At 32.4% G+C, this 20,430-nt stretch overlaps 1 protein-coding gene across 2 annotated transcripts in view; it reads left to right on the top strand.

Moving 5' to 3' along the window:
- Positions 1-20,430, top strand: part of LOC100374893 (maestro heat-like repeat-containing protein family member 1) — a 45,061-nt gene that overhangs the window by 22,239 nt on the left and 2,392 nt on the right. For both annotated transcript variants that reach the window (XM_085500308.1, XM_085500307.1), the window contains exons 14-35: positions 967-1,105; positions 3,279-3,337; positions 4,342-4,449; positions 4,771-4,890; positions 5,337-5,465; positions 5,808-5,957; positions 8,839-9,041; positions 11,425-11,659; positions 12,325-12,435; positions 13,026-13,161; positions 14,250-14,362; positions 14,615-14,767; positions 15,749-15,903; positions 16,196-16,361; positions 16,521-16,729; positions 16,832-16,969; positions 17,744-17,858; positions 18,281-18,427; positions 18,679-18,867; positions 19,047-19,202; positions 19,302-19,436; positions 19,900-20,068. In XM_085500308.1, the coding sequence (XP_085356434.1) occupies positions 967-1,105; positions 3,279-3,337; positions 4,342-4,449; positions 4,771-4,890; positions 5,337-5,465; positions 5,808-5,957; positions 8,839-9,041; positions 11,425-11,659; positions 12,325-12,435; positions 13,026-13,161; positions 14,250-14,362; positions 14,615-14,767; positions 15,749-15,903; positions 16,196-16,361; positions 16,521-16,729; positions 16,832-16,969; positions 17,744-17,858; positions 18,281-18,427; positions 18,679-18,867; positions 19,047-19,202; positions 19,302-19,436; positions 19,900-20,068 (3,235 nt within the window). The remainder of the gene's footprint in view (positions 1-966; positions 1,106-3,278; positions 3,338-4,341; positions 4,450-4,770; positions 4,891-5,336; positions 5,466-5,807; positions 5,958-8,838; positions 9,042-11,424; positions 11,660-12,324; positions 12,436-13,025; positions 13,162-14,249; positions 14,363-14,614; positions 14,768-15,748; positions 15,904-16,195; positions 16,362-16,520; positions 16,730-16,831; positions 16,970-17,743; positions 17,859-18,280; positions 18,428-18,678; positions 18,868-19,046; positions 19,203-19,301; positions 19,437-19,899; positions 20,069-20,430) is intronic.

Genomic DNA, 20,430 nt, shown 5'->3' with positions numbered 1-20,430 from the left:
ACGTATATTGAGGCTGTTTTCTGGGCCATTATATTTAGAGACATGAACAAAAATACTGGTCATTTTATGTATGTAATGAAAAATAAAATGACCATTATACTGCCCATAAAAAAAAAATGTTCATCAACTCCATCATTTAAAAAGCAATTGTAATTATTCTGACCAGTATAAAAAACATGGGTCATTAAAACCACCATTTTAAAAACACTGGTAAATATTTTGGCCACTTAAAATATTCTGGTCAATACTCTGGCCATTAAGAAAATAGTGGCCATTATAATGGCCAGAAGTGACTTTTTAAAGGGGTCTGAGGGGTGTAAAAACAGTGTTAAAGTAAAATGAAGAATTATTATAACCTTCTCACTAACCTAAAAGCACAAATAAATATTCAAAAGTTTTGAAAATTAAAACTTTCCGAAACGCGACGGAATTTCCGAAAGTAATCCGGACGCTGTTTTAAATAAAGAATTATGGTAATTTATACCAAAAATAATAAAGCCACCACAGCATTGTATCAGATTTGGAGAAGGGTCTAGACATTATGTCTTTGGCTTCACCTCGAACATTATCTGGTTATAGACCCTTCTCCTCATCCAAGGCGGCTCTGTGGGGAATCCATTATTGTATTACAATATTGAATCCATTTAATTTGAATCTGCTTGAAATTAGTAATGAAAACTTGTGAAGAATTTGCTGTGTAAAAATAAAAGCAAATTGATAAAAAGAAACTAAAACTAATCACTTAAATGTATCTACTTTAAACATATTTTCCATCATGGGCAAGATGTGTGCCTTGTACAGTTTAAAGCAACAGTAAAGGATTTCGAATAATTATGCATAGACTCTTAAAACGTAGTTATACTTGAATTGGTATGGATCTTATCCAATTGAGTATATTGTTTGACACATTAATCATACTATATAATAGTAGATAACGTGGATTGAATCAATTATTTACCTATGTAGGTAATGGCTGGTAGACCCCTCAAAGGTCGTAGGGGAATCAACGTGATAAAGGCTATGCAAGCTTTGGCACCAAATTTACATGATAATCTTGTGGAATTGTGGGACACCATTACACCCAAACTTATACTCTATTTAGAAGGTAAGTATTTTACATTGCCTTCAGTAAAAGCTGTGTAAAAAAATCTATGAATGTTGGCATGTATACAAACAAATCTATGAATGTTGGCATGTATACAAAAAAATCTATGAATGTTGGCATGTATACAAAAAAATCTATGAATGTTGGCATGTATACAAAAAATATATGAATGTTGGCATGTATTAAAAAAAATATATGAATGTTGACATGTATACAAAAAATATATGAATGTTGGCATGTATTCAAAAAAATATATGAATGTTGGCATGTATACAAAAAAATATATGAATGTTGACATGTATACAAAAAATATATGAATGTTGACATGTATACAAAAAATCTATGAATGTTGGCATGTATACAAAAAATCTATGAATGTTGGCATGTATACAAAAAATCTATGAATGTTGGCATGTATTCAAAAAAATGTATGAATGTTGGCATGTATACAAAAAAATATATGAATGTTGACATGTATACAAAAAATATATGAATGTTGGCATGTATACAAAAAAATCTATGACTGTTGGCATGTATACAAAAAATATATGAATGTTAGCATATATACAAAAAATATATGAATGTTGGCATGTATACAAAAAATATATGAATGTTGGCATGTATTCCAAAAAATATATGAATGTTGGCATGTATACAAAAAAATATATGAATGTTGACATGTATACAAAAAATATATGAATGTTGGCATGTATACAAAAAAATATATGAATGTTGGCATGTATACAAAAAATATATGAATGTTGGCATGTATACAAAAAAATATATGAATGTTGACATGTATACAAAAATATATGAATGTTGACATGTATACAATAAATATATGAATGTTGGCATGTATACAAAAAAATATATGAATGTTGACATGTATACAAAAATATGAATGTTGGCATGTATTCAAAAAAATATATGAATGTTGGCATGTATACAAAAATATATGAATGTTGACATGTATACAAAAAATATATGAATGTTGGCATGTATACAAAAAAATATATGAATGTTGGCATGTATACAAAAAAATATATGAATGTTGACATGTATACATAAATATATGAATGTTGACATGTATACAAAAAATATATGAATGTTGGTATGTATACAAAAAAATATATGAATGTTGACATGTATACATAAATATATGAATGTTGACATGTATACAAAAAATATATGAATGTTGGCATGTATACAAAAAATATATGAATGTTGGCATGTATACAAAAAAATATATAAATGTTGGCATGTATACAAAAAATCTATGAATGTTGGCATGTATTCAAAAAAATATATGAATGTTGACATGTATTCAAAAAAATATATGAATGTTGGCATGTATACAAAAAATATATGAATGTTGGCATGTATACAAAAAATCTATGAATGTTGGCATGTATACAAAAAAAATATATGAATGTTGGCATGTATACAAAAAATCTATGAATGTTGGCATGTATACAAAAAATCTATGAATGTTGGCATGTATTAAAAAAAATATATGAATGTTAGCATGTATACAAAATTCTTTAAGGATGTAATAAAGCATTATTCTATTCTATTCATAGTAAAGGATTAAGTTAATGTGATGGGGTGGGATCACAATTTGAAGCAATCTTATTGTGAGATTATCATAAAAATACAAAAACATTTCTTGAAATATACTATACAATGAGTTAGTATGGAAAAGAACTGATTTGTTGATACATAAAGCATTACCTAGCTCATTAATACACTTATTTTATACATAATTGAACCTTTCCAAATGTACTCTGCTTTCTGTGATTCCATTGGTTAGAAATATGTTATGTATGTATGTAATTCATATGAAATACTATCATATATCACTGTACATGAATATAGTTAGTAACTTGCATACCATTATTTTTTTTTAAATTTTTGATAGTGCATGTACATGTTCTTAGTTAAAAGTGTTCAAAATACATTATTTACGAGATACTACAAAGTTGATGAGAAATCGCTTCTATTTCCATATTTCAATCTTTGTAGCTCTGTTTGGAATCACATTCATTGATATCTTCAATTCTGCAATGAGATTAGAGACTAAATCTTGCCTTATTATTTCAACCACTCAAGAAAATGGTATATTTTTTCTTATAACAAATCTTGCTTCAGCTTCATTTTTTTTAATCATTTTAAGACAACCTTCATGAAGATGAAAAATGGTCACAAAAGTCTTGGGAAGACTTGCTACTCAAGGTAATATTGCTTAACACATTCCTTTTCATATAAAATTTCACCAGTATGTGACATACATGTGTAGATGTCTTTGAATATTCAAAATTTTAAGTGTACTTCTGAATGATAGATGTCATTATGACTTTCTATCAAATAATGTCATCTGACACTGCTGCTTTCACAACGTTTAAGTAAAAAAAAAGGTATTTCTTCTTTATTGAAGCCAGCTGCATCTGCGAGTATTATCAATTTGAAAGTAAATTGTTATATTGCCAAATTGAGTGTTTGTGTTTTTCACAATCATGCATATTGATATGAGCAACATGTCAAAATAATTGTCTTGAAATGATGTAAATAATAGTGATTAGTGAGGACTTTGATCGCAACTAAGCATGTATCACATACAAAGAACTGTTATTTACTAGTTGCGTTCACGCACAGCTCCTTAGCACGGGCTAAGGGGTCAAATTCCTTAGCCCGTGTTAAGAAAACGTGTGTGAACGCTTAGCACGGGCTAAGGAATGCTAAGTATGGGTTAAATCTGATCCGAATTTAAGACGCGGTCTAGACCTTAGCACGGGCTAACGAAGTGTGCGCGAATGCTTAGGGCTAAGCGCCCTCTGCATCAACCTTTGGGTGTGAAAATTATGCACGTGATCAAATACGTCCAACTTTCTCATTCCAAGACTTAACAGAACTGAAGTTTTCGAGGAATGTTGCATTGTCCCATGTTCGTATAACGACTCTATTCCACCAGTCATTACTCCGCGCTCGCTTCCACACTGATCGGGTCGCTGTAGTAGAGCATACAGCAGCTCCAATTGTAGACAAAATAAAATTGGTTCGCTGACTAATGGCGCCCCTTAGCCCGTGTTAACGACTGGTCCTCCCTGTGCGTGGACGCAATTGGGTCTAGCCGAAATGCAAATATGCTAGATAACCCTAAATCAGTTTAAATCTTAGCTCGTACTTCGTGTAACGTGAACTCAACTACTGGTACATACTTGCTTTACATATGTTTGCAGTTGTTATCAAAAACACTTGATGAAGTTGATGATGAAGAATTCATATGTGAAATTGGTGAAGCTTTCATTGAACAAGTCCCACTTTATCAAAACCGCTCTGATGAAAAGGTAATTATTGGGTACATGTACATGGCTGGCTTTAAAACTACATGTACATGTATAACATTAACTCCTTGTTAAACACAGTGACTAAATAATGCATTTTACTCTTTGTGATATAAATATTATTATTATAATATTTTTCAGTTTATGAAAATTTCTTGCTCTATTTTTTTTGCATCATATTAAAGGCATAGTCTGAATATATTTTACATTTGTGTCTTTAAATGGAGCAGCAATATTATTATTATCCCAATTCAATTTCAGAGCAAGGAAGGCCTTCAATCTTGGTAAATAAATAACATATATTATGCATATTTTGTTTATTAGAATTTTATGTACAAGTGTATGGGAGTGGTTATGAGGAAGACCAGTAAAAGAGATCTTGTAGACAAACTTCTCAATGAGATGTTTTCATCAGTCAAGCATACAAGTCAGTTTGAAAGAGAGGTAAGCCTTGATAAATTCTCTTTGTTGGGAAATGTTCGTCCTCTGCTACTGGTTGATTATTACAGTGAGTTACCATATACCTGTTTGAATTGAAAAATTTTCAGGATCTGTTTTATTAGTCTGTTTTGCAAATTTACTGATTTAAGTTCATATTATTACATGTTAATTTCTATAATTGTATCTAGAAACTAGGAATAGAACATTTCTATCTGCTGTGAGGAGTAGAGCACATTTTTAGAAAAGTTTTGACATGAAAACATATTGTGATGATATAAAAACAAAGTGAAAATGGGAAATCGCAGCACTCGCAGTGTGGTGGTAGATATTATAATTGTGGAAAAGACTTAAAAAAATGATTTATAACAAAATTTATATTTGAAAATTTTGCTTGTGCAATCATAATCTGTGGGTATGCCTGAATGTTCTGATATACTGTCTTGTATTAGGGATGTGCAGTTGGTTTAGGATTCTGTGCCTCATCTCATCTGGATGCTGCCATCAAGAAATTAGAAACTGTGACAAAAGAAAAAATGTTGAAAAAAGGATCCGGGTTATTCAGCCTAGGATTTATAAAGGTATGCCTATTATTGGTACTTTAAGATACACATTTCAACTATAAGGTATTAGGTTGCAGATATAAGACCTCTCTGGAGAAATTCAGTATAATTGCTGGGAAATGATAATGATGTTGAGTGTTCTGAAGCAGGATTCAGAACAGCCTAGCATGTCAGGATTCTAGGTATTCTAGATACAAAATAATTCAGTCTAATTCTAACACAACATAAATCATGAATGTCTTAAGTGATGATAACAAATCATGGTTTATTTTACTATTAAAATATGTTCAAGACTTCAAATAAGTTAAACAGATAATAAAGCTATAACTGATTTATCGACTATTTTGCTTCAAACTGAAGGACAAATCTGAAGTTGATGTTGAGCAGATTAAAAGCACTGTTATGTTATGCTATGGATATGTTACCATGTATGCACCACCAGACCTTATAACATCAAGGATAGAAGGTACTATATTAAGAAGTATGAATCCACACTTTGCCAATATCAAGGTAATTATACATTTTGATAATACAGTTGTACAGAAAACTGCATCACAAAGTTAAACTAGTATTTTCTAAGCACCCTGTTAAGTCAAGACTTAGGATCATCAAACATTAGAAAATACATTTGTTACATGTACCGTTAAAATCCTATTATAAACCGCATACGTAATAGTAACCGCACCCCCGATTTCAGCTTCAGTGTTAAAGAGTTCTCAACAAAAATTGAAAACATGAAAAGTACCTATTACTAACCGTACCCCCAATTCAACAAGACCGTGACTGACTTTGTTTCAACCAGCTGGTTCCTAATCCTATTCATTTGTTTCGACAACTTGCCTAAAAATATTCACACCTCTTTATTGTTCAGTAGTGTTAGGTTGTCAAACACGCAGTGAAACTGCTTTTGTTCTTGTGACAACTTTTGTCAATACTCCTTATGAATATGTCCGTGTGTTGCAAGTTTTCGACAATGAGCTGTTATCACCGAAAAACTGTTAAATGCTTTTTCAATGCTGAGTTTATTTTTCGAAAACAACTAATTTCTTGATTTAAAAAAAAGTCATGTCGTTTTCCCATGAAAATCAAAGCCAAAAAATCGCACTACATTATCAGTAAATCTTTTCCGGGTTTCGTTCACCATGAAGTCTGTGACCTGTCATTAAAATATTTAAATGAACCAAGGTAATTTGAACATGTGGGCACCATCCAGCATTTTGATTGGTTAATTAGTGACTTGACCTATCTGGTCAAGTAACGTGTGCATTCAAACTACATGGCGGATGTCGTATCGCATCGATCGTTTACATGTGACCCAAATAATTCGCTTACGGTGAAACTAAGTTGAATTTTACTTGCATTTGAAAACAATTCAACGAATTTATTTTTGGTGTGTTATTATAATCACTACTGAGTAATAATCAACAATTTCAACACTTCGAAAACAAGTAAGGTACCATACTTTTTTAGTGCTTGTTTTTATTTAAAACTCCAGTCAGAATATACTTTGTGTTACAAAGAAAATTAAAAAAATAAATGCATATTACACTAATTATACTGAGTATTTTTTTTTTCATGTGAACAGTTTTTTTGTGACGTGACGTGAGGCTTATCACTCTTCCCGGACATCTAAATTGGAGTTACGCTTATATTCAAAAGATTATACGATGTATTGTTTGTTTTGTGCAAGTCATGTGGGAAAAAATTACCACGCCCATTTAGTGATTGCAATATGTACGCAATAGAAACCGCACCCCAAACTTGAGCTGTTGATCCCAATTTTTTATTTGATACATTGTAATATAAACCGCGGTTTATAATAGGATTTTAACGGTAAAGACTGGTGTAATAAACAAAGTCTATATATACAATCACACACTATATCATTAATTTACTTTGTTTGTCATCTTGTCCATTTCTAATAATATATTTATTAATTCCTACTTCTGTTTTGTAATAATTCTTGGATTATAGTATCAAGTAAGTTACAGTATATGTATTTCACCATATAGATGTGAGAAGCTGAAATGATACCGTGGCTGTCTGCAATTGGCCAATGAACATTTTGTTTTAGTTATACGCACTAACCTGGTTATGGCATGGTACTGACAACTCAGAATATGCCACAAATTATTTTTAGAGAGTTCGACTTAATCAAAACACAATTCTTGATCGCTTGATACAAATTAGATCTGATCAAACTGAAGCGTGTAATGCAAAACAAGAGATTTCAAACATTTTTTCTGGGTGGTATGTTTATTAACCACTTATGCTTTATTGCTTTCAATTTATATACCTTAATCATCATGCGACTATGATTAATCACATTTTTATATTTTGGATCAAGTGAATTACTTGGTTAAGTTTTAACTTTTTGTTGTAATTTTATTTATTGGACCAGTTAACTGTATATATTATATATTAGTCACATTTCCAATTATTCATAGATAATTTTTTATTAAATGTCATATTATAACTTTTTATGTTGTAACTGTCCTATACAAATGTGAAAATTATCACTGAAAAAACCCATATCAGTATTGTATTGTGCTGTGGTTTTAGTTGTCAAACATTTTAGGTTTTAGATGCATTTAACATAGCATTAGAATGAGATATGCTAAGAATACTGATGATAGAATTAATAACAACAGACTACTTACTGTAGACACCCAGTACAGTACCGTCCCGTCACCCATAGACTACTTACCGGTACTGTAGACACCCAGTACAGTACCGTCACCCATAGACTACTTACTGTAGACACCCAGTACAGTACCGTCACCCATAGACTACTTACTGTAGACACCCAGTACAGTACCGTCACCCATAGACTACTTACTGTAGACACCCAGTACAGTACCGTCCCGTCACCCATAGACTACTTACTGGTACTGTAGACACCCAGTACAGTACCGTCCCGTCACCCATAGACTACTTACCGGTACTGTAGACACCCAGTACAGTACCGTCACCCATAGACTACTTACTGTAGACACCCAGTACAGTACCGTCACCCATAGACTACTTACTGTAGACACCCAGTACAGTACCGTCACCCATAGACTACTTACTGTAGACACCCAGTACAGTACCGTCACCCATAGACTACTTACTGTAGACACCCAGTACAGTACCGTCACCCATAGACTACTTACTGTAGACACCCAGTACAGTACCGTCACCCATAGACTACTTACTGTAGACACCCAGTACAGTACCGTCACCCATAGACTACTTACTGTAGACACCCAGTACAGTACCGTTACCCTTATACTACCAATTGTAGATACCCCATATCATCACAATACACAATGTCTCATGTGTACTAAAGTTAATCATCACAATACGCAATGTCTCATGTGTACTAAAGTTAACTTCATTGTTTTCGCAGGATACCTCTGTAAAACAGAACTTAATTCGAAGTGTTGGTTTGATAGCCAAGGCATTACATTCAGACCATTTAGGTCATCCATACAATTTTTCTAAGAGATCTGATTTATTGCATCATATGTTAGCATATATGAAAACAGAAAGTACTAAAGAACTGACAACAGAAACTAGATCATTGGCAATGACAGCGTGTGCAAGATTGGTGTATCCTTATCGTTTATATGGTGAATAATGTAGAACACAAACACTTTATTTTTAATTGAATTTTTTTTTGCTTGTTTTTCACAAAAATATTAGTATAGACTGACTTGCTCAACTATACTAACCTTACCAGCATTTGATATTTAGTTATTGAATAAAACCAGTAGTCTAGGGGTGCCAGAACCCCCAAGTGACCATTACTAACATTTTCCGACTACAAATTTTAGGACATCCATGAATTCGAAAATATCTTTGATGAAAAGTTCTGTTCTCAAAATGTCTTCTCCTCCTGATGACTTCTACATCTCTTGGGTCGGGAAGATATTTCAGCATTTCCATCTTTTGACTCCCGTGTGCAAAGCACAAAAAGGGAGTCTTTGCAGTTTGTGTGTCTGTCTGTGTGTGTGTCTGTGTGTCTGTGTGTGTGTCTCTCTGTGTGTGTCTCTCTGTGTGTGTGTGTGTGTGTGTGTGTGTGTGTGTGTGTGTGTGTGGGGTGGGGGTGTGGGTGGGTGTGGGTGTGTGGGTGTGGGTGTGTGGGTGTGGGTGTGTGGGTGTGGGTGGGTGGGTGTGTGTGGGTGTGGGTGTGTGTGGGTGTGTGGGTGGGTGGGTGGGTGTGGGGGTGTGGGTGTGGGTGTGGGTGTGTGTGGGTGCGCGTGCGCGTGCGTGCGCGTGTCACTGATATCTAAAGAACCACTCATTGGATTTTGATGAAACTTGGCACATAGATGCTCCAAACTGATGCACAGATTTATTAGTTTTGGGTAAAAATCTGTGCAATATTAATTACCTAATTTGCATATTGATTAATCAATTTTCGGCTTTTCCACTGATGTCTCAAGTACTAATCATCACATTTTAATACAACTTGGTACATAGATGTCATATGACACTGCACAGACCTGATAGTTTTTATGGTAATATCAGTTCATATTAATTACCTAATTTGCATAATTAATTAATTTTCAGCATTTGATATAAGTACTGATCATGACATTTCAATGAAACTTGGTACATAGATGTCATATGACACTGCACAAACCTGATAGTTTTTAGGGTAATATGAGTACATATTAATTACCTAATTTGCATAATTAATTACTGTAAAATGACTAATTTTCACTGGGTTTAAATTTCACTGATTTACCATTTCAGGCATATTCAGTGGGTTTTAAATTCACGGTTTTATCATTTAGATAATGTGTTCTATGCTAAATTTTACATATTCACTGTGTTTTAATTTAGCGCATTTTTCCAGTCAGCGAAATAAGCTAAATTAAAACCCAGTGAATAATTACCCCCTTTACAGTAATTTTCAGCTTTTGATATTTCAAGTAGTAATCATCACATTTCAATGACATTTGGTACATAGATGTCATAGGACACTGCACAGACCTGATAGGTTTTAGGGTAATATCAGTATATATTAATTACCTAATTTGCATAATTAATTAATTTTCAGCTTTTGATATTTCAAGTAGTAATCATCACATTTCAATAACACTTGGTACATAGATATCATAGTACACTGCACAGACCTGATAGTTTTTAGGGTAATATCAGTACATATTAATTACCTAATTTGCTTAATTATTTAATTTTCAGCTTTTGATATATCAAGTAATAATCATCATATTTCAATGAGACTTGCTACATAGATCTTCTAGGATTATGCAGAGACCTGATTAGTTTTAATTGGATATTAATTACCTAATTTGCATAATGTTCCACTGATATATAAAGAACCACAAATTGGATTTTAATGAAACTTTTAAAGAGAACTATGCAGAAACCCAATTAGTTTTTGGTAAATATTTATACTTATTAAACACCTAATTAACATAATTAATTAACACTGATATCTCAATTACTGATCATCACATTTGAATAAAATTTGGTACAAAAATGCTCTAGGACAATATACAGGCCTGATTAATTTTGGGTTAAAATTTGTTCATATTAATTCTCTAATTAGCATAATAATTCATAATTTTTTTGTTCTGTTCTGTTCTGTTCATATTAGTTACCTGATTTACATAATTAGTTTTCAGCTTTTCTATCAATATCTCATGTACAAGTAATTTTGAATTAATGTGTCTTCAATACTCTCAGCACACGGGAGTTCTTTCTAAGCTTTCTTTGATTTATTTTTAAAATATAGTTTCTGGATATTTTTTACCATTTTGGCTACTATCATATCGGCGCCGTTTTTGATTTGTTCTAAATCAACAACACAATTGTGAGCTTCTCTGAATTGACTTGAGCTTCCAAAACAGAGTAGAGAGAGAGAGAGACTTACCAGTAATATTAATTTGGAATCACTGTGTTAAACTTTGAATTGTTTCCCAATACTGTTATTTTGTGAATTTTCTTGACTTCATCTACTTAGTAAATTAGATCCACGGTTGACAGAAGCCGAAACTTTTGAACTGGTGAAAATCAGTACAGATTGTGTGTATGCTTTACCAGAACAAATAATGACAGCCAAGGGCAAAGAAGAAACATATGAAGAAGCAAAAGAACAAGAAGAACTAGTCAGTTTGACATTTGAAAGTTTACATGCTCTTTTAACAGAGATTCTAGTGAAGAACTGTACACCAGCTGGCATTCATGATATTTTCAAGGTATTAATGAACAAGATATTTGAAGTTGAGCTACTCAAATTAATATTAAATGGAGATTTTAATTTGATGCATTCTATATACCATAAATAAGACATTCTTATTTAGGCATCAGACTAGAGTGAAAAGCTTTAGTGGTAATTTGGTTCTGAAATAGGCTGTTTAAAGTCAAAGTAATACAAATGTTGGTATTAATGTAATTGTTTCATTTTTGTTGGTAAAAGAAATACATAGTTAATCACAATAAGTTAATCTGGCCATGCTTTGTTTTACCAGAGAATGAATAACTTGTTTTGTTGCGCTGCAAATGTTGACTAATACTCATTCATAATTTTTATAACAAACAACAAATCATTTTGTTGGTTTAGTCATTTTTTTAGTCGCACATGCAAACACTTGATGTGATATGATATCATCAATGTTTTTCCCATACATAAGTTGATCAGAAACTGTGTTCTTCAATCTGATACGTCAAACCAATCATTGTCATTTACATAATGTTAATGAGGGTTCAGCAAACTCACTGAATTGACTAGCCAGGAAAGATCAAAATGTTTGAAAAATGAGTGTTTATGGTATATGAGTTAGTTAAGTTCAGCAAACGTTAAATGAAAATTTTACTTCATAGTCCAATCTAATGCATATTCACAATGTTATTGTTCATATAGCACCTGGAGCCATGGTTGTATTCTATTAACAATCATGAAAGAGAGAGATCGATGAATACAACATTGGTTTTATTACAAGCTTACTTTGAGAATATGCAGCCATATGGTGTGGTAAGATGTCTTATTTTACATCAGTGTATTACCAGATAGGAATTCAAAACTGTTTGTATTCAATTTAAAAAATATAGTGTGTACTATTATGTGTTATTCATGTTTGTGAATTGATAATTTGGATGAGTTTATAAATTGATTCCTAGTGATAATGTAAATGCTCATTTTTCTTGATTTATTTATTTGAAAAGTCCTACAGGCACAAGTCCCATTTACAGGCTCCTCACTCACACATACATCAAAATACAATAAATAACATACAAATAAATTACATATACATTTAAAATATCTGAATTTAACTTTCAAGAATTAACTGATGTACCTTAGATTTAAAACGGCTCAAATTACCTAAAATATCAAGTTCTGAACCATTTCGCAATAAATTATTGAAACTGTTCATGCATCTCACAAGTGGAGAATATTTAAATATATCAATATGACAGCGCAGTAGACAAAACAAAAATTCAAACTGTTTCCAGCAGACAGGTATTGCAATGTAGCTTTAAATTGCCAGCATGCATTTTGTGTAACTGGCATTTTAAGTACTTCACCTCATTAAGTTGAATAAAAATTGTTTTGCTTCGTTTCAGTCTATGTCAACATTTTCTAATATGAGTACATTATTAGCAAGATTGGTCCCCCGATGTACAGACCCAGTATTATCAATAAGACAGAATGCTATAGATTGTGTGCAGTTGGTCTTAAAAACCGCACTCAGATATGAAGGTATAGAAGTTTCTGGAGTTTTGACGTTTGCGGTTTTATTGGTTTGACTATTCTGACTCAAGATGGTCAACAAATGAAATGAAATGTGCACATGTGACTAGTAAACTTATAAATATCATAAATTTTCATGTATGAAATGTGTTATGGCATTATATGAATAGTTCACCTCAACTGAACATCAACACAGTCACTTCCTGACCTGTAAAGGCCACACATGCTTGTACTTTTTTGATGATCGAGCAGAGCTCATGGTTGACCACACTTATCATCATCTGTCTGCCGTTTTTAGCTCCGCTGTCGACTTTGTCGAGCAGAGCTTAGCATATGAGTGATTGTCCATCAGCGTCCGTCGCCCGTGTCAATGTTTTACTTTTTCGACTTCTTGAAAACTACAAGCCTGAATGCTTTAATACTTGGTGTACGATATATTTACCTTGGGTAGACCTCTCTTATATTTGTTCATTTCATGATGATATCTTTGACATTTTTGGTGAAAAGTGATATTTTTGACTTCTTGTTAAAAACGCAAGTCTGATTGCTTTTATATTACATATATTGGTATTACATGTGGACCTCTCGTAGATTTGTTCATTTTGTGATGATATCTTCAATTCTCTAATTTTGATGAATATTTTTGTAGTTTTTGGTAAAAGTGATATTTTTGAATTCTTATTGAAAACGGCATGTCCAATTGCTTTGATACTATACATATAGTTCATTTTCTAAGGATATATTTTGTTCTTTAATTGAAATGTGCATTGCTAACAGCAGAGCTATCTCAGCCGTCAGGCTGCTTGTTCATTCAAACGACTTCTCCAAACTGTCGACTTGGATGTCTTGCTATTCATACCACACCTGGAAGCATCTATTTTTAGTGCATTTTTTAAAAATTTGTTTGCATATTTTCTCTGAAACCACCTGCAACATTGCTTTGAAATTCATAATAAACACACCTAGTCTTTCTCAGTACACATTGTTTTAGAAAATGAACTGGATGGGCCAATGTTTCCGAGAAATGCCCAATACGTTTTATACCTTTGCTGCTTTTTTCATATCAGACTGCCTCAGTATATTGTATTATTTTGTAGGTTTCTCACCAGAACACAAGGACCAAATGGTAGATGCACTGCCAGTACTTAAAGATAGGGTTATGAAAGGAGATCCAAATATTTTATTTAGTGTTGTTAGTGACCTTTCTAAAGTAAGTTTTCCTTATCGTTCAAACTGTTGTAACAGTCATCTGTTGGTATCTCTATAGATTACTGTGTGGCATAATTTGGTATCTATCATGATATCTTTTACTTTATTGTATCAAAATAGGAATGATGACTGTATTTAATGATATATTTGTATTTCCATGATGGCGACAAGTTTCAAACTGAAGTATATAACTTTGTTTCAATTGTATAGTATAGCAGGTTACAGTTTTGTTCATATGTATTATTTCCCCCAGGTGTTATCCAAGAAGATTCCTTCTGATCAACTGAGAAATTTTCTATTCCTGTTGTTTGATGGTTTGTTAGATTTCCAATCGCATAGCTCCAGTGGTGCCTGTGTTGTACTGAATAGTGTATTTAAATCTAGAGGACATGAACTTCATTCTGATGTAAGTGTTTTTAACACAAAATACAAACTGGAAACTCTTTAACTAAACATGCCTTGGTTTTTAGCTCTGCTGTTATCTTAGATGACAATTATCTTCAATCTTCTATTTTTGTCATTATTGGTAAAAAATGCTATTTTCAACTTCTTCTTGAGAAATATTAGCCTGATTGCTTTGATGTTATATATATACATGTATATGTACCTTGGGTGGACCTCTATCAGATTTGTTAATTTCGTGATGATATCATTTATCCTCTATTTTTGGCAAATATTTTTGTAATTTTTGGTAAAAAGTGATATTTCAAATGCTTCTTGTACACTGCCAATTATTTTTGTGAACAATTTGTTTGATGAAGTTTAGTTGACATCTTCTCAACAGTCAAACACAAACTACTTTTGTATATGGTCTAAAATTAACAAACAGATCGAAAAATGTATAGAAAAGCAAAATAATGCTAACTTGTTGGTGTGGAAAATTAACGTTATTAACATTAAAGTTATTATGGATGCCAATTTTGAGCCATAAATTAATAATAAACCTAGATTAAGAAATACATTTGCAGAGCACAAATAAAAGAAGTTGCTATTTTACTGTTTGTGTGAAGGTAGTTGTGGAGCCATCTAATATATTGCAATAATTTCAAACGAACAATCACAAGTGTTGTGCAAAAGAACTTCTGAATAGGTTTATGTGAATATGTACTTTAGTCACCTAAAACAACATTGAAAACAAGATTATTAAAACATTGGACTGTGTGAACGTGCTCTCTAACTTGGGAGAATTAGCATATTCATATCATCACAAATAGTAATTGGATGTTCATATAAGAAAATCAATTGTAGCATTTTACAGAGTTCCATTTGTATTCTGATTCATGACCATAATGCCTACTCGGTCCTTAGACTATCACTCTATTCTTCCAACATATACATTCTATACTAATATTAATTAACACAATAATTGCATCTGTATGTGTTTCAGATTGCTGATATCATTGATGAACTACATGATAAATTAACCAATATACAGTACCCACAGACCAGAACTGGTACATTACGATCTATTAGAACGCTGTCTTCTCATAATTTACCTGCAGTACTTAATGCATTACTCAGTTACCAGCTGCCTTTTGATGAGTAAGTACATCATACATACATGTACAGCTAGACAAATCTCATCAAAGATTTAAACTACACCAGATTTATGCCAACCTTTGCCTTCATAATACATTGTGTATTCTATTGTACATGAATATATAACTTGTGCTGCAAGTATGATTTTAGCAGACATAATATACAGAGTTCCTAATAACATTGTCCTATTTACTAAAACAGTAGTGTGAAGCCATGTGGTTGACATTTAGGACAAGTGACATTCAGATGCTATTTTACCGGTATTCAAGATCTGATATTTTTGTATTTTTTGCAGCCATATTGTAGATTGCTGGAAGATAATTGCTAAAGATGCACAGTTGGCAGGAAACGTATTTGACCAAATTCTAGATATTTTAGCTCAAAGTATGCCATTTGAAGAAAAGATTGATCAAAAAACCCAGAAAGTCCTTTCTAGATATGCAACTCCTCTACCATTGACAGTAAGTGTTTTGCATCTTCAACGTCATAGGTAAAAACAAATCTGCCATTCAAACTTTTAGATTGGTTTGGATATTTGTACAAATAGGTATATTTTTTGAATTTTAACAATGATGTGTTTTTAAGTAAAATTATACTATTTGAAATATTGACTTTGACAGGCTGTATGTGCATTGTGTGAAATATTTAAAGTAGAAGAAACAGAAGAAGTGGTTATCAGTAATTTCCACAGACTTTTCTCATCGTTATTGGTGTACTGCGGTTGTATGGCTGGAACAAAAGCACCACGAATGGAATCAAGGAAAGAAAAGACTAGTAAAAAAGAAAAGAAGCCTTCAATACGAATTCATGTCAATATCAACCCTGCAAGGTATTTAAAATTAATCACCGTCTCTTAGTGTGAAATACAGTTTCTGCAGTCTGAGTTTTCACATTATAGGAGATAAGTCTTAACAGTACATTGTGTTTTCAGATTGTCTGGTGAATCATTGAGGCAGTTATTTATCCGTATTAAATCTGATGATTTACTGGCTGTTCTTGACAAAGACAATGTATGGGTTACACTGGAAGATCAAAATAAATACCAGGAAGGTGTCACTTGTATGGCAAGGTAACATGAAATTTTGTGTACCAGCAATTGTTAGTACCTGTGCATGTTCATCCACCTGTTTGTGTGCCTGTGACCGATGTTCAAAATTTGAATAAAATTGATATTTGTTGGCAAACATGTCAATATGCTGGAAATGACAAAAAAAATATTGCATCAAATTTGACTCCTGGCATACAGTGTACATACATGCCTTCAGAAAAAAAAAACAAAAAAAACAGAAGGATAACACAACGAATGTAGAGAAAATATGGCTTGGGTTGTTTACCATATAATATATATTATATATTTATTATAATATATTGGGTGCAGGTGCATGTTATTTGTTTTTGCTTTACCTCTAATGAAATGAAAAGTATAGGCAATAGCTTGTCTGTCTGGTGTCGTCGTTAACAATTTCTTGTGTCCAGGATAGCTAGAGTAATTTTTCTTCAATCTTCCCCATACTTTATATTATCAAGCAAACAATGTATAATCATGGTGCAGTTAAATGTTGGCAAGTGTGGCACATGTATTTTTGAAGTTATCTTCAAAGTCTTGGCTGTACTTGGTATTTCAAAAATGTCACTTTTAAGGACTGCCCTTTGATACAATACAACCTTGAAACCTATTCACCAATCATCTAATCTGTGTGTTTGACCTGTTTTACATTAGCTAATATATTGATGTCTCATTCACAAATCTGAGTTTTCTTATACAGGGAAAGCTTACATATCAGTATTGTTTATATGCTATGGCCAATTCTGTTTATTTGTCCACATTTTCTTGTTTTAATAGAGAGATTACAGAATACTATCCACAACAAGTTGCTAAGATAATATCATGCTTGACATCCTCTCTATCAAGTCTGCATGATCCACAGAGAATAATTGGTGTATCATTTTTTGCAGAGGTGAGTTGGACAGTTTATTTTGATTAAGATATTTTCTTGTGATTGTGATTGAGTATCTCCAGTTGTGGTGTAACATGACTTGGTGATGTCGTTTTAGTTGTAGCACTGCACATAAGTTATTCAGTATGTTAACATATACAGTACTCTTGAATACTGTTGTTTTTGTTGTGAACTCTTGCCGGAAGCAATTCCTTCTAGGAGAAAGGCAAAGGTTGTTTGATTTTTCAGTTATCCATGGCAACTTCAGCCTATACACATATACTACTGTTTGTGCATTTTTGATGCATGCCCAGATAGGTGCATATTGTGTGTAAAATGATGTCATTTTGGGAACATTTTTGTTGTGCATCATGACTGTTGATTTTCCAATCATAATACAGTATCTAATTAATTTTATAATCCCATTAATTTTTTTCTTTTAGCTAATTAATCAACGGTGTGCAGGTGATATGTCATTGGTGGAAATGTTAATGAATAATTTATTAGGGCGGTTGGTGGATTCATCCTTGATTGTGAGAATGTTCTGTATTAGGGGATTAGGTAATATTGCTAGTGTTGGATCAGAACAGGTAATTATATCGCTTATTTCCATGCAGGTGTAGTCTAACATTTAACATCTCAAATTTATTTATTTATTTATTTTTTTGGCTTTCGATGAAATTACATCAGAGCAACAACTACAGCAACTGTTTAATTCACAACTTCTACATGATTTTACCGATGAGATTAAATGTTCCAGAGAATATTTTGAATGTATTGTCAATTTGTAATATTTTGCGGAAATTAAGCCTGAGAATCAGCTTTTCTTCATTTTTTTTAGGTTCAGAAATTCTGTACCACTGTATTATCAGCTATGATGGCAGGCATGGACGATAAAGAAGACCCAGATGATGATATCACATTAGAAGCCATGTCAGGATTATCAAAAATATTGGCAGAAATTGATGAAAACAATATTAGAGCCATTCTTATTAATATTACACTGAGAATTAGACCATGCTTTGAAAAGGTATTGAACAGATTATCTTGTGTGTATGGTGCAATTCCATGTGTATAGACAACCTTAAGGGGATGATGTAATGAAATAGGTTTTACTTCCTTGTACTTATCATTTGTTTGTATCTCTAGTTGATACATATCTGTATTTTATATGTAACTAAAATGTAGACATTTTAATTTCCATTACAGGATAGGTCATCTGTACGAGCAGCTGCATTCTCACTCTTTGGCAATTTAAGTAGATTTGGTAATGGTCCATCAAAGGCTCCCTTCTTAGAACAGATCCACACAAACTTTGTTAGTTTATTATTACATGTTAATGATGAAGATTCTGAAGTCAAAAAGGTGACTGCATTTTCCATCTGGTTAAATAAAATGTTACCTGTGACATTACCAATGTCGTAGATTGCTGTGCTCTGTTTAATTCACGTTTTTTCTTACCAGGCATGCAAGTTTTGTCTTCGCCAGTTTGGACCATTAATGGGATCAGAGAATATGAATGAAATGTTTCAGAACCATTTACTTGAGGATGCTAACTTAAGTTATGGAGAGTTTATGTATGATCTCTCAAAGGTTTTAGTAAGTATAAACACAGTACAATTTATTTGGCAACTTTTTTGAAGAATGCAAAGTTTAATTGCAAATTTTGGTGTTGTGTTCATATCTTTCAGAGCACACTTCATGTGTGCGGATGTTAATGGATTTGGACATGAATAGTGATATAGCCTATTTCACTTTAGATGATTAGGTGTACAAGGAAACAAGAATAAAACCTTAAGTTAAATTAGTCCACCCAGAGTCCTGGACCACAGTGTCCTTACTATTATTTTGTTCATTTGTAACGGTACAATATTATTGTACCCATAAAAACATACAGGCTGATGACTGACGAATAAATTAGGATTTATTTCACCTTAACTGTTTCAGGTGTGACTAAAGTGGTTAGAATTTCATAACACTGAACATCTTGATAAAAAGCAGTTCAGATTTCATAAACTTTGTTGTTTTATTTACAAATTTGTAACTCCATGTTTTGTTTCAGATTGCTGACTTTCCAGACAAAGTAAATTTCTATGTAATGGGCAATGTGTCATTTTTCAAGAGTCTATGGTCCGACATAAGAGGCAATGCTGCTATGCTTTCTGGTTTTCTGCTTGGTAATCTACGACAAGATCAAAGAAATTTAATATCCAAAGAACATGTGTGTGGAGGTATGCTTATCAGTAAATTACTTTCAAATTATAGAGTATTAACACTTTTTAATACACATTAAAATAGACATACAATTATTCCATGACATTGAACATTCTGATTACTGTAAACTGATTGATATGTATATATATTTTTCCTGCTCCAAATTCAGTGCAAATATTTTCATGTTTTGTAAAGTTGTCATTGAATTTAATCACCATTTTGGGACCATAGACAGTTTCAGATTTAGCTTTTTTTGATCAAAAGGTTTTTTATAAAGATTTCATGTGAGGAGCAATCTATACAAAATCGTTTTTGTAGATGTCAAAAGTTGAAAATGGCAATAAGTAATCCTTTCTGATATACCATTCAACATTGCACA

The sequence above is a fragment of the Saccoglossus kowalevskii genome, chromosome 6 (genome assembly GCF_978046115.1).
Source record: "Saccoglossus kowalevskii chromosome 6, keSacKowa6.1, whole genome shotgun sequence".
Classification (NCBI taxonomy): domain Eukaryota; kingdom Metazoa; phylum Hemichordata; class Enteropneusta; family Harrimaniidae; genus Saccoglossus; species Saccoglossus kowalevskii.
Note: the sequence above shows the minus strand (reverse complement) of the source record. Positions and strands in the feature narration are given on the sequence as shown.